The sequence below is a fragment of the Alligator sinensis genome, unplaced genomic scaffold, assembly GCF_000455745.1.
Source record: "Alligator sinensis unplaced genomic scaffold, ASM45574v1 scaffold215_1, whole genome shotgun sequence".
Classification (NCBI taxonomy): domain Eukaryota; kingdom Metazoa; phylum Chordata; order Crocodylia; family Alligatoridae; genus Alligator; species Alligator sinensis.
Window position 1 is genome coordinate 1,203,194 of NW_005842259.1, and position 15,616 is coordinate 1,218,809.

The 15,616-nt window shown below is 44.0% G+C and overlaps 1 protein-coding gene across 2 annotated transcripts in view; it reads left to right on the top strand.

Moving 5' to 3' along the window:
* The window catches only part of SLC25A17 (solute carrier family 25 member 17), a 50,292-nt gene that overhangs the window by 3,192 nt on the left and 31,484 nt on the right, over positions 1–15,616 (top strand). The window contains exons 1-2 of one of the 2 annotated variants that reach the window (XM_025208886.1): positions 12,694–12,713; positions 13,616–13,676. In XM_025208886.1, coding sequence (XP_025064671.1) covers positions 13,631–13,676 — 46 coding nt within the window. In that variant the 5' untranslated portion in view covers positions 12,694–12,713; positions 13,616–13,630. Of the gene's footprint in view, positions 1–12,693; positions 12,714–13,615; positions 13,677–15,616 lie in introns of those variants that run through there. The other variant, XM_025208885.1, reaches the window with a different exon arrangement.

Consider the following 15,616-nt stretch of genomic DNA (forward strand, 5'->3'; position numbering starts at 1 on the left):
CGGGGAAGGCGGCTTGGTAAAGTCTCGGGAGGGCGACAAGGCCACCCCGGCTCCCAGCGGGACCAGCCCCACAGTCGTCCTAGACAGGGCTCTGTCTAGCCCGGTCTTAATCCTCTAAACATGGAGATCCCACCACCTGTCTGGGTACCTGTTCCAGTGCTTTACTGCCCTCCCAGTGAGAAAATTCTTCCTAATATCCAACCTAAACTTCCCTTGCTGCAACTTGTGATAGTTGCTCCTTGTTCTGTCATCTGCTACCGCTGGGCATAGTCCAGCTCCAGCCTCTTTCAAGCCCCCCTTCAGGTAGTTGAAGGCTGCTGTTAAGTCCCCTGTGTCTTCTCTTCTACAGACTAAATAAGCCCAGTTCCCTCAGTCTTTTGTCATAAGTTATGTGCCCCAGCCCCCTCACTGTTTTTGTTGCCCTCCACTGGACTTTCTCCAGTTTACCCACATACTTTCTGTAGTGGGGGGGGTCCAGAACTGGACACAGGACTCCAGATGTGGCTTTACCAGTGCTGAATAGAGGGAATAATCACTTCCCTCAATCTGCTGGCGAGGCTCCTACCCATGCAAGCTAGCATGCTGCTACCCTTTGCATCCAGGGTGCCCTCGTGGTTGAGGCAAGTTCCAGAGTCTCATCCTCTGCCTTTGTGTGGAAGAGTTTTATACAGTTCAGATCCAAATGTCTGTGTTCCTGCCAATTTCTCTGAGATAACAAGCTCTTGGCCAACAGAATAGGGACCAGGGAAACTGAGCCATGACCTGTGACCATTGTTCTTTCCTAGGGTCCCATTATTAGCATTGGGTGTGATCACTGGCAGGTGCATCTTCCTTGAAATGGTTTCTCACAATCCCCCTTCTCTCATAGGCTGATCACAGTGATCCAGGTTGAACTGCTTATGGGATCAGAGTAGCTGCCAGGAGGTGGCTGTAGGGACATATCTGGTACAGCAAAAAAGCCTGAGGGGTGTTCAGAACACCCCAACAGTTCAAAGCAGCCCCTTAACTGCCTAGAGACCAGGATGAGGCTAGTTATGAAAACAAGCAACAGCCAAAGAAGAACAATTAAAATACTGTGATGAGAAGGAGAAGCCTGGTATTCTGGGTTTAACAGCCAAGTCTAAAGTGAATATGAGGTTAAAATGATAAAGTAAAAGCTACCAATTTAGCTCATGCTGAATTTTTGACTGCCATTCTAGACGCTATTAACTAGATCAAGCTAGGTAACTATCTGACGTTGGCCCCTTTTAATTCTAGTTTAGACAGGGCTGGTGTGTTTGACAATATGCAACATATAGAGTTATTTTTTGGAAAAACTTCAGGGAATTCTCTAGTTTGAGGCATGCTTTAATTGCAATTGCAGTCTGATGTATATTTTGGCTGTGACGTAAAAAGTAACTTTTTAGGGCTGTAATTTGGATGATTTTACTTGTTTTGTTTTGCTTCTTCCTTTTTTGCATACATTTGTTGCCCTTAGGACAAGTAAAGGGACATGTAATGTGTAACTTCCCAGACTCTTATTTGCGTACCATCAGTGGTCTTCCTGTTTCCGTGAAAGGACAGAGTCTCTAACTATACGTTATGGTTTTTCTTTCTGAGCATATGGAATGGCATAGTCTGAATTTGTTAAATCTGTCACATGTATGACTAGTATTGTGAAGACCTTTTACAGCCACATTTTTTAAAATTAAAATATATTACTATAAATAGAGTTTTATATATATACATCCTCTATCAAAAGCTTTCCATGACACATCTTAAATCCGCATTAAGAAACCCATGCTTCCTGTTAACAATAAATGCACCCAATCCCCTGTGCATCCTCCCTCCACCCTCTCCTACCCAAATCACAGTCCTCTAGACCAAACCCTGATTTAGGGTTTACATCTCAGTTCATTCACTGTCCTTGTCACTGTCACTGTTGATGTTGCTGTCACTTCTGCTGCTGCTGATCCTGTTGTAGTCCTCACTGTTATCAGGTCCAGTTGCATCTCCGTCCTCTTTGTTCTGTGTGTCCACTTCCCCTCCCGAGGCATCTTTGAACAACCTGCGCCAGGTGTTGCTTTTCCAGATGGAGTTGGCTATGTCTTCTCCATCCTCGCTCACCGATTTCCGGTGGTAGGACTGAAGTTCATTCAGAAATATTTTAACACAGTCTGTTTCTTTGAGCTCGGCATGCCTGTATACCAGGAGGTTCCTGCATTGCCACAGGGCACTCCTGATACAGGACACAAACTGATCAAAACGCATTGTCTGGGACCCCTGCTGCTCAGTCAGGTGTCCGTACGTCGCCGCTTCCCTTGTCATCAGCCTGACTCTTGTCACTCTTTCAAGGAGCCAGCCTACCTTTTCCCACACACCCTTGGCATATGGGCAGTTCCATAAGAGGTGGTCAGTGGTCTCTGATTCTTCTTGGCAAGTTTCCCTGCAGCAATTGGGTCGAATCCCTTGTCCCTCCCTGTACCTCCAAGCCCTCACTGAATATTCGGTGCGCTATCAACCAGCTCAAGTCCCTGTGGTCCTTGCGGAGGTCCTTGTAGAAGATCCAGTTCCAGATGGCTTGGCAGACCTGAGGGAAGGGGTAGGGGGGGCAGGTTGGGGCCCCTGTGGTGAGGGAGGGAGTGGGGCAGAGGCAGGGGCTGGCCTTGCACAGCCGAGGTGAGCGCAGGTCAGAGCCACAAGGCTCATCTGGGGGAAGGGGGGGAGGGGGAAGCAGCTCCTGATACTGGACATACCCCTGGAGGGCATGGTGGTGGGGGAGCATGTGGCCCTGGATCTGCCCGTGGGGTGAGGGCAAGCTGGGGCCAGTGCAGCGCCGAGCTCTTCCCAGCAGGGGGCTTGGGCTGAGCTGTGCTTGGAATGGGCAACAGCGGTGCTGGGAGGGGGTTATGGGAGGACCCGCAGCCATGGCCAAAACTCACCGTAGCCCTCCACCATAGGCCCACTCCCAGTGCTGCAGCCGCCACTCATCCTGAGCACAGCCTGGCCCAGCTCCTCCCTGGAAAGAGCCCAGCACCGTCCTGGGCCCAACCTGCAGCGGCAGCCTGCCATCACCCTGTGTGCAGATCCAGGGGCACACACCCCCATGCCCTCCCACGGTGCATGCAGTGGTGGGAGCTGCCTGCCCTGGTGCTCCCTGGACGAGCCACACATGGCTCTGACTTGTGCTCTGCCCCAGCTGTGCAGTGCCTGTCCCTGCTTCTGCCCCACTCCCTCCCTCACCGCAGGGTCCTCAATCTGCCCCATGCCCCTTCCCTCACAACAGACTTACCAGCTGGACTCGGCTGCTCTCCATGCTGTCGAGCTGCAATGTAGCTATTCACATGCACAGGGCATTTATCAGCCACACTATAGGCCACATCAGCCAAAAAAGCTGATTGCTGATACAGTCAGTTTTCCTTATACTGGTGCTGATCCAATATGGGACTGATATATTGGTGCACCTCTAGTCTCAGGTATTACTAGTATTATTATTGTTATCACAGAGCCCAGAGATATCTCACCACATGATTGTTGAAAGATAGGAAAACATTTGGAATCTCTTCAGGAACATCCTGAAATGTTTAGGGAACGTCCTGAAATGTGTTTTGAACTTTATCCAGTGTGTGTTTGTCATAGATATATATATAATAAAAGGGAGGGGAAACTAAAAACTATTGACAACATTGTTAAGATCTGAAATGAGATGGAAAATGTGATATTGCTTCAAAGGAAACCTCCCTAATCCCAAACGAGTAACCCAGCATCCCAGAAATTAGATGAGCTAGTCCACAAATGCAATTAGCCTGTCCAAAGCCTAATAACAGATAAGGAAAGCATGTAGGATGTCTTTTGTACCAAATCTGGTTGTGCCTGGTATGTTTCAATGTTGTAATTAAACAAATGAAACAATTCACAAAGTATAAGGTACATGGATGGCAGTAAGAGTGATTCATGCTTGAGGTAAGCACTTCTAATGTGTAAAAAGTTTAGGACAGAATTGCATTTTTGCTTTGTTTTAGCTCTCTACTATATCTCTGTTATCAGGTAGTCTGATCACGTGGCTGATAGGCTGCATAAAGACTATGCCAAGTTTCTACTGAATTTCTGTGTACTTATTTGACCCAGGTTGTTGTAGAGCCTAACCAGTCCTTGGGAGCAGCAACTGTGTTCAAGGCAATAGTCGATGAAGGTTTTAAACACAAAGTGCAGATTGTGCAGGTGGTGTGTTATAACAGTCTCCTTAGCAAAGTATGACCGTTGTGTCTGCTGCCTTGCATTTGTCTGCCTTTTTAAAGTGAGTTGAGTTTCCACCAGTAGTTGGAACAAATCGTTTTTGGAAGTACTGGAGGACTATGTCTAATTTGGTGCTGTACTTCAAGAATGGTTTGAACAGAGACAGAAAGAAACATGATTAAGTAGTCTAGGAAGCATGACTTACAGGAGAAGAACTGGGCTGCCTATACATGTGCTTGGCGGTGGGAGGGGGCAGTTTTAATTAGTTCCCAGGGAGCTGCTCTAATTAAAATGCTGCAGTGTCATGTGTATTAAGCTCCCACATGTTTAAAAATGTCCGCGGGGTGCTTTATCTAAACCTGAATTGAGGTCCAGATAAAGTGCCTTGCAGCCATTTTAAAATGTATGGGGCTTAATGCATGCGATGCTGCGGCGATGCTCCATGTTCTAATTAGAACATTCCAGCCAACTTAATTAATGGAGTCTGCTCCATGGCATTCTAATTAGAATACGAAGGAGCATGTGTATAGGCAGCCATTGAGTCCAGAGAAGAGATGACAGGGGGAGGGTGTGTTTTTTAAGTCTTCAAATACATTGGAAGGGTGTTGTAAAAAGGATGATGATAAACTGTTTTCTGTGGTTGCAGGCGATGAGATGAGAAGTAGCTGTCTTGATTTGCAGCAAGGGAAGCTGAAGTTGGATATTAGGAGGAATGTTCTAGTTATGAAGGTGTGTTAAGTACCTGGAATAGATTATCTAGAGAGGTTGTGAAATCTCTATCCCTGGAAGTCTTTAAGAGCAGGTTAGAAAAACAGTGGTCTTGGGTGGTTTAGCCAGGGATGATCCTGCCTTGAGCAAGGGTTTGGACTACTAGATGACCTTGTAAGGTCCCTTTGAGCCCTATTTTTCTTTGGTTGTTCTCAGTTAAATCCACTGTCACTGTTCTCAATGAAGGCCATGGGAAGAAATCTAATGTGCACCAAACAGGGAGTGGTTTACTTGTGTTCCTAGGCTAAGATCACTTCTGTATGGGAAGAACTGACCAGTTGTCCTACAATGCGCTGAAGAACTTAGCATCTCTACTGAAGTCTAGCAGTAAGTGCCATGGAATGTGCCCTCTGGAATCCTACTGCCATCTGCAGAGGAGGGCACAATCTTTGGGGAGAAGAACTTGCAGTGGTTTGTTTACCTCAAACAGGAGTTGTACTTGAGAAGTCCACATGGTGAAAACACAAAATAATTCTTCAGTGAGGATACATTTTAGAAGGCAGAGAGTAATTCTGCTGCAGGGAAGATACTGGCAACTTATTTTATCTGGAGAAGTACAAGAGAAGCCAAAGCAAGTTCTTCCAAACTATACACTTGTTTATTAGGATGTTATCAGTCAGGCAATATTAACAAGAGCAGCTACATACAGCAGAGAAGACACAAAAATACTCGGTACTGGGTGGTGAGGCATCATGGGCCTCAGAATCTGTCCTTGGGAGGAATGTAAGTGACACACCCAGCACAGCAAAAAGGGGTTATTCAGGACATCCCCCCCCCCCCCCCAAAATACCATTAAGGGAAAACATATGGTAATTATTGAGATTAACATAATTTTTTTTCATTAAAGAACTGTTTAATTGGTATTCTTAACTAGGTAGTATCCTGTTCTTTGGGATGTAAGTATTAAAGATGCACCATTAATAATGATGTGAAATGGCACTCTAGTTGCAAAGGACATGGATTAATCTGGCAACCAATTCTATTGCTCCCTCTTCATGTGCAGGAGTTTTTGTATTGTTTTGGTTTTGGCTTTGTTTTTTTTTTTTGTTTTGTTTTTTGTTTTTTTACATGAAATCAGCTAAAACTCCATCAGCTAATATAGTGTGTACCTGCCTCTATTTCTTAACACTTATAAGAACTGTGTAAAAAAGAACTGTTGAGCTCTTGACCATGTTGACAAATGCTGAAAAGTACAAGTCATCAGTTTATCCACTGGAAGACTATTCAAGTAGCAGTCTAAATATAGAAATAAGAAGAACCTGTGTTAAATGATTATAGTTAAAAAATTGAGCATTCGGAGTTAGGAAATACTAGAATTAAAGTGGTTTGTGCAGCCCTTGTTGACTTGCGGATGTGTGTTATGTTACCCCCTGTGGTAACACGAGTTCAGTAGTTCTCAACCTTCTTCAGCTCAAGGCACCCCTCCATAACTTTCCTGAATTTTGTAGCACCATGGCTGAGAACCACGGGGTTAACACATTAAGCATTTGACCAGAATACAGTTTTGCAGTGCATTTTGAGCTTTATTCAGTGTGTATTTGTCACAGATATAGATGTAATAAAAGGAACCCATCCCTTTAACTAACTAAAAACTATTGGCAACAACCCTAAGATCTGAAATGAGATGGAGAAGCTGATACTGCTTCAAAGGAAACATCCCTAATCCCAAACAAGGAGTAACCCAGCATCTCGGAAGTGTAGCTAGTTATTTCTGTGCCCTGGGCACAGTGGTGGGTGGGGGGCGAGAAGGGGGTTGTGCTGAGCGTAAAAGAAAGGGGGTAGAGAGCTGGGCAATGGCTTACCTGCTGCAGCATGGGCTTATCCAGGGACTGCAGGCTCACTTCCCCACCTTCATGCATCCTCTACTGTGTTAACCCTCTCACAGCTGCCTCCAACCTTCGTGTAGATTGCAGCTGTAAAAGCCTTAATTTTGCTGCAAGATGGGGAGGGATGCTTTGAGGGGAATCCTGCCTCAGGTCTGCTCTCTGCCCAGGTCTGCTCTGCCTGAGCTAAGGGCTGCTGGAAAGCCTCTGCTGAGTACAGCCCCCTGTCTTCATTCTGGTGCCCCCTTCCCATGGTCAGTGGTTTGGGTCCTGGTTGCCTTACCCTACTGCAGCATCCCAACATTTATGACAACTCCTAACATGCTAATAAACAAGCCCAACCACCACTACAGAACAGGGCAAGGCTAATGCCTCATTTAGTATTTGTTATCTTTACAAGGTACTCATTCCAGATCAGAAGTAAACCTACACAGGAAAGGAGTGGGGCAGGCTAGCATATGACAAGCTCTTTTCTTCTCTCCATATAAGAAATAATAAGGCAGGTTGATACTAGTTATGGGATGAGCATTTGCAGTAGTTCTCAACTCTGTAGGATGTCATACTGCTGCTGCCAGGTGGAACTGCCCTGCACACCTCCGGTTCCAGGAGACATTTGCAGAGCCAGACGGAGACAGCTGCGGCAAGAGGGGGGCACTTCTTGCATTAGGTTCATCTGGGTTTGGCTCTTTGCATGCCTTCTGGAAAGAGGTGCACAGGGCAGCAGTGGTGAGAATCACACCTGCTGAGAACCACTGCACCAGTTTTTCCCTATACAAATCCTCCCTCTTTCAGTGCACAGAATAGATGGAACTGCTCTTGGGACAAATTGGGATTGTGTAGTAAACAAGTGAGACATCTGTAGGATCCCTGCTTCCTTTGCAGAAGTGGGAGAGTATGTAGAGAATGAGGTGGGTACTACAGAAAGAGATGGTGACACAGTTATGGCAGTTGCACGCTGCCCTGGAGACCTGTGGAGATCTTTCCTACAGAGTGTTTGTGACGCTGAGCAAGTTGCACAAACTAGGCTTTTCATTAGTGGTTATTGATGAGATATACCTCATTTTCTGATTGCCTTACTTGAGGTTCTGCGGTCCAATTTGCAGGGCACAGAGCACTTAAAACTTCAACCAACGTCCATGGGAATTGCTTTGAATATTTAAAGGGATACACAATGTTAAGTACTATGAAAAATCAAGTCTTGGATGTTTTCATTTGGGCACTCACAATTGGTGGATACGCTTGCTTGACTTTACTGTCTCTGTATCTCAGTTTCCCACCTGTACAATGGGATGATATTTTGAGTGCTTTTTCTCCCCAGGGTTACTGCGTACATATATTAATGCATGTAAAGCCCTTGTATTCCTGGGAAAACTGCTAGAGGAAACAAATAATTAAATATTCAGAGCAGAGTTTGAATAGTGTACAGTAAAGAAGACTTGGAGATGCAAAAGAAACAATGAGGATAAAACAAAATATTAATTTATACTCCTTCAATGAGTGACATTCACCTTGTGCCCTAGGAGCTGAGGTGGTGCAGGTGCTAAGTTGAACAGCTGACAGCTCAGGTTTGAAGCCCTCACAGTGTGGCCCTGTTAGATTCCATTGAATTGACAAATTCTGCTAACTTCCTCATCACAGGGATAGAAAGAAGGAAATGGAAGGGACCTTGTGCGCTGCATGATTTGGGCCTTGTGGAGGGGTGGTTGTAACTTCTAAATGCAGCCTCAGTGTTCTTTTAAGGTAGCATTTTGTGTGTAATTCTCTAGATCAGAGCTTTCCAAACTGTGTGCCGCGACACATTAGTGTGTCGGCGGCAGTGTGTAGGTGTGTCGCGCGAAATGCAGAAAATTTTGCAGAAGGGCACCGCGGAGCTCCCTTACTCGCGTCTGCTTCCCTTGGCCCCTCCCCCGGAACTGAATTACTGTGTCGCGAAATGATGCATGTCTAAAAAGTGTGTCACCAACATGAAAAGTTTGGAAAGCTCTGCTCTAGATTGTGTATGTATGTCCATAATATTCAATGCTTTAAAAAAGCAGACTTAAAAATCATGTGGCTTCATGTGATACTGGTGTTTTTAATCATCAGAGATTTTGTAACCATTAGTTCTGCACAGACATCTGCCTATTGCGCAGAGGGGGAAAATGAGTGGAAGTATGCTGCCATCTTCTAAGTGGATCAACAATGCGGGTATGAGGAACACCCTTTGCCAGAGTCCTTCACAGGTGTTTCACAACAGAGAAATGCTGAGATATAGGGAATTTACTCTCTTCCAGGCTCTGGAATGCCATGTATGGGACACAGTCTCTTCTCCTGGTATCATCCCTGTCCTTGTCCCACACAGATGCAAACACCACTGTTAACCATTTACTGGTTTCAGTTTTTTCATTCAAAGTATTTTTTTTTTTCTTTCTTCCTCTTGCCCCACACCCTCCCTGGCTCGTCCCCATACCGTTCCCACACCCTGGCTCCTGTCAGCAGTATCCCTTTCCCCAACACACACTGGTTTTCAGTCCAGGTCATCTTGCCAAGTCTAGTCTTCTATCACATTCACCCCCCTCTCACAGCTGCCTTAGTCACCCCTTGTTTCACTTCCTCGTCTCTAGGTTCTCCCCTTCAGTATCCAGACTGACTTTTCATGCGCACCTAAGCTTCTTGTTTAGTTTCTTGTCCCTGTCCTGGGCTTGACTCTTGGCTCTGTATGTTTTGCATGTTTGAGTTGGGCAGTTTCCACTTCCATGTGCCTGAGGCCCTGGCAGACATTACGCTTAAGATGCAAGTAAGTAGTAGCATTTACTCAAGTAAGTAGCGGCCTGGCCACAAGATCAGGCAGTTAATGGCTCAGTAAAACAGGGAATAAGCCACAGAATTATTACACAAAATATGTATAATAATTTTGTGACTGGTTTCCATTGTGTCATAAATTGAACATACCCTTGGAACCTTGAAGGGCTCCCGTGCTTGCCTGTGACTGGGACTGCCAGTCCACTGACCAGTGCTTTCCAGGCTGGGAGCCTGATCAACCTGATTGGGGCTCCCAGCTGTGGGTACACTGAACACTCAGTTTGCTACTTGCCAGTGCAGGGGGTGCCTGGGATTATAACCCCAGGCTCCCGCTGCACCAGCAATAGGGCATGATTGGGATCCGATTCTCAATCCTACAACTGTGCCTCCTGCCATGCATGTGTGGCATGGCAGGAAGTGCAATTCTTGGGATCACAGATCGGATCCCATTGTGCCTTTAATTGAATATATCTGTCAGCAGCCTGAGTTCCAGCAAATATAATTGAAACTCAGGGCAGATAGTCTTCATGATGTTTTAGTCCTGTTCCTGGTACCACCTGAGCTGATCTGATTTGTTCTAAAAGGCTGCTAACTAAGTAGGACTACGTCATCAGTGTTGATCAAAATCATGACTAAGTAGTCAGTGTTGATCAAAGAGCAGCAATGTATATACAGCCCTAGGCAAACCATGGCTAACCCACTCCAGAGTAAAAGAAAAAATGATGGTATTTTCTGTTCTTTCTCTTACGTTGAAGACAGTGCATGCAGTTAAAAACAGAACATTCCAACCCCCAAAAACAGACTTAAGTTTTCCTAAGCTCCTGCCGATAAATTGAAGAGCTCAGGACTGCAGTTTGAATATCACTGTCCCACTGAGCTACCTCTGGGATTGATCTTGGAGCAAGCCTTCTTGCTCTGCAGGCATGGAGTGTTCAGCTGGGTTAATATTGGGAGTTGTGGGGGCAGTAGTGGGTTCAGCGCTCTCAGAATCTTTGGAGATTTTTAGTTGGCAAACTAAAAGTCTCTATTGAACAGGTGTAAAGTGATATCTTTTCCCTCTGGCCTGGCTTTTCCATAACAGTCCTTCAGCAAGGTATCAGGTCTTTTTTTTGAGCAGGGTTGTTGGCTGGTATACAGCAAAATGACCTCCTTGCCATGGTGTTGGGATTTGTTAGCCCAAGTCAGTATTTTAGCTGAAAAAAGCCTAATAGCTGTTATATGTCTGTTCATATGTCTACCCCTTAATATTACAATAAATGCCAAATATATAGTTTCCTTGGCTTGCTATAATGTTAATGATGGCTGTACCCACATAACAAGCTATTGTAAGAATTGATCTGAAAATTGTGATAGGACTGAGAAGTTTGAATAGCAGACATGCTGGTTAGTCAACAAGTGTCAGAGCCAGTACTGGCAATGAGCTCTTTTGGCTTAATTCAGTTTACATTATTTTCCTCCCTCCTTCCCCTTATTCCCAATCCTAAAATGTCTCTTCCTGTCTGAAGCAGTGGCTGTTTATTCCCCATGAGTGCTGTCTCAGCCAGTTTGAGCTGGAGCGGCTTGTTAGAGCACCGTTAACAGCTATGTCATTAATTTTAACCAAAGACCTTGAGTTTCACTCTGTTATAATCCATCTCCTTGCCTGCATTCCTTTAGTATAGCCAAGCATATCAAAGCACACACAGCAGCACTGAAAATACAGACATCATTCTTTTGCTATCACTTGGAATGCCTCTCCACCCCAACAAGGTTTACAAAAAAACTTGGATGTTTGTCTTACAGATTTTAAAAGCTTAACGAAAACTTGTAGCTAATTCTACATACTTATTTAAGCAATTTAAAAACTACCTAACATTTCTCTTTTATGCTAGAGACCACAATGTATGCTTTACTTGTTCTGTCTAAATATACAATTTTTATTTAAGTACAGCCAACTGTTTATGGACATATCTGAAAAACACATTGTTTGCTTCACTACATAACACAATGTACATAACACTACATAACACAATGTACACATTTACTTCACTACATAACACAACCAGTTGCAATTTTTGTCTAATGTTTACAGTATAACTGATACGCAGTTTGTGTGTGTGCGCGTGCACATTATATCTTATGTGCAAATATATGTGTGGATGTATGCAATTATATATATTTCTTGCATAACATCTTTCCTCTCCACTCTCTAATTTGCAATGTAATTGTACTCTGTTCAACTGTCTAATAGTTGGTGAAACTAGTGGTCATCAGTTTCAAGGCTGCTGCCCTAAAGTCAGTATTGCAGCGTATTACTAACAGTGCTTTACTAGCTGCTAAGCATGTGCAAGCAACTGTTTTACTCTCATTGAGAATAGCAAGGTAATTGCTCTGTATTGGGACAAAAGGAGATGGAAATAACTGAATATCTGGCAGATGACAGAAAAAGGAACAACAGTCTCAAGTTGCAGCCAGGGAAGTTTAGGTTAGATATTAGGAAGACTTTTCTCCCTGGGAGGGTGGTAAAACACCGGAACAGGTTACCCACAGAGGTGGTGGAAGCTCTGTCCTTGGGGGTTTTCAAAACCCAGCTAGACAGCTTAATTTGGGATGATCTGGGTTTGGCTGGGATGATCGGGGTTGGACTAGATGACTTCCTGAGGTCCTTTCCAACCCTAACTTTCTATGATTCTGTGAAGCAGATATAGTGGATTCTCAGCTAAATTTGGATTAGTGCATAGCTTTATTCAATTCATGCTGGGTCCTCATTGTGCTGGACAGTAGAAATCAGCCTCATTCCTGAGTTTTTAAAATTTAAAATTTAAGGTTCAATAGGATAATTAGGCAAAAAGGTTGAGGTGGGTGAAGATGATGATGACTGCTTGTATGGAACTGACCAAGTTGCTCCATAACTAATGTGTCTGATCACTACAGAGGGTTTTTGGTAAGAACCAAAACCTTGAGTTCAGAACAAATATGGGAGTTAGTTAATATGGCAGTTGGCTCATCTGTCCAAGACGGGCCCAGCTCTGTCCCTTCTTACCTCTGTCTCATAGGATCCAGTGGCTATGCTGCACAAGAGGTAAAGAATGTTGAGTGAAACTCAGGCCAGGATTTTCATCTCTTGTATCTGATTCATATGATCTGGTGAGTCTTAGGGAGGCAGCATGTAATAGGAATGTGTTCAAGCACAGGGACTGACTTTTGCAGAATTTACCACTTATTTTTATTATAATAAAAATAATACTAATTATAATACTTATTATAATTATTTTGTTTGTTCTTTTTATACGAATGAGAATATTGTTTCTTATCTTAGAGGCAGCATTTCTCAGAGCATTGCTGTTCATTGTACTGTACTCTACAGTACTGGTTTAATAGTAACCTAGAGGCAAGAGCATCACATAACTCCATCACTTTTTCCTGCATTGCCTTGAAATAGGCATGCATATAAAGAAATAAGCATCAGGCTCTGTCTATTCAGTGATATCAGACTTGGAAAAACCAAAGGGGACAGTTTTACAATAACTTCAGTTTTCTATTTTGATTTATTCACAGTTGAAATCAGCCATAACTGAATGTTTCCGATTAATACTGGTATTCCGATTAATACTGGTATCCATTTATTTTCTTCTTTATTTCTTGTATATAAATTACCCTTAACTTTATTCAGCAGATTTTGATTTCTAGGTTAGAATTCAAGTGGTAGAGTACAAAGATTCACTACGAATCCAGTTTTCTTCTGGATTCTTTGGAGTATTTCTATTGATAAACGTATAAGGGCACCAGGCAGCTTACTCTAGACTAGTGGTTTTCAATCTGTGGTCCATGGACTCCTGGGGATCTGCAGACTATGTCTAAGGGGTGTGTGAAAGATGACTGTGATCAATCAGAAGTATGTGAATACCTGCACTTACAATTCAAAGGAGTCTGCACCTCCATTCAGAATTGTTTAGGGGTCTGCAAATGAAAAAAAGTTGAAAACCACTGGTCTAGACAGATATATGAAAATATGCTATACCATGTAACTGAGCCATGTCATTTTTCAGGGCAGTGCGACTGCAATGACTGTCTTTTTTCCTTTGGATACAGCTAGACTGCGTCTTCAAGGTAAGTATCTAAGCTACGATGCCATTCATTGCCGTTTTGAGCTTTCCTGCTTCTGTTTCTATCTCCGTTGTTTGGGCACTCCTGGGAGTAGTTGCATGAGGAATTCCTCTGTATAAAGTAGGGTCTTCAGCTTTTTTCCTTTCTCTTTATTGGCAATATTCTTCCAGGTGAGGCAGTTTCCTGTTGGAACAATATTAAATAACTCTTCAATTGATTAACAAGTCTTTAGTCCAGAGCTAAGTAACCAAGTATACCTCTTAAATGGTGTTCTCAAACTGAAAGAGGAGGCAAAGGCTGAGATTCGAGTAGGGTGTACCTGCACAGGAGTTGGTTCTCTGGCTAAACTGTGGGTGCAACATTGTGAGACCACTGGCATAATAATTGGTTACGGATTTGTATCACAAGGGAATTTTAAAAGAAGTGTGTAGGAAGGAATTGGAAGTCTAAGTATCCTGTGTTTATGAACTTAATTTATTAAATATGTATTACAGTTTACTTATTGTTATGCTGCCCTTCTCAAAAAAAAAAAATTAGGGTAGCTGCCACAATCCTCAGGGTGGAGAAATAAGGGAGTCACCCTAGAAAGCTCCAGCCCCCCTCTGCAACATTCTGGCTGCCTATCCTTGGGTACAGACTGGACCTGTACTGGACCAGTTCTGATAGTGTTCTTGAAGGAACACAGTTCTCGCAATCCCAGTGATTGTTCCCCCAGAAATTATGTGAAAGAAATGAAATATAAAGTCTGTCATCTCTGGAAACGAATGCCTGTAACGATCAGTTGCTCTGGAGTTACTCATTCTGCAGACAGTCAGTAAGGTATATACAAACAGAAATAGGATATGCAAGAAAGATGGATCAAACAGGAAATGTAACTGGTAGGTTTGGAGGCAGAAATTATACAAGAGAAATAAAACAGAAAAATCTCACCCTTTTTTAAACTAGAATCAGCTCCAGAGATTTCTTCAATAGTTTTTTTCAGCTGACAGTCCTGCCAGTTCTTGTCAGATCTCACTAGCTCTCCCCAGCAGGTGGACTAGATAAACAACCTAAGAACAGGGGGTTCTTTTTATTCATCTAGTATTTATTAGATTTATATGCTGCCGTTGCCAATAAAAGCTCAGGACAACTTCCAATAAGCGAACAAAATAACTTATGTAAAACAGAAGAACAAATGAGAATAAAAACACTTATAAAAGCAAGTAGAGTATCAAAATAAAACAGAAACATCCTAAATAAGGGCTGTCCAATTTCTAAGTGTCTGGGGCTGCACCATGCGCAGGCTACGCACCCTGGGGGCAACACTACTATGAGCCATGGGCTCCCAGGCCTCACCCCTTTCCCCACTACTGCCCTGCACATATGGGCAGTCCCTTCCTCCACACCCCCACACCATGCACGCAGGTGGGCTCCCACCTCAGGTCCCTCAGTGTACCTTGCCATGGGCTGCATCTTTCACCCTTTGGGATGGGAGCAGGAAGCAAAGCTGAGGGAGGGAGGGGAAGGCTAGAGACTCTGGCTGCAGCTGGTGGAATGACATGGGGATTGGCAGCTGGTAGGAGTTGAGGGGCCTCGCATTAAACCCTCATGGGTTGTATACAGTCTGTGGGATGTTAGCTGAACACCCATGCCCTAAACAATATCCTAGCCTAGCTTTGCTTGCTAAACACCTGCCCAGATAAGAAGGTCACGCAGTGCTTCTGGAAGATGTCCAGGCTTGGGCTCTGAGTGTCAAGGTGAGAGGGACTTCCAGAGCTGTGAAACAACTGCTGAGAACAACCTCCCACATGTCTTTGTCAAGCAAGTTTGGTGCATTGTAGGAGGTTGCCCTTGGTTGAACTTGGGGATCAAGATGGCATCTGAGGCAGAAGGTGAAGACAAAGTTTCTCTTTGGAAAAACCTCTCTTAAATACCTTAACAGCATTTCCCCTACTTTATTTCTC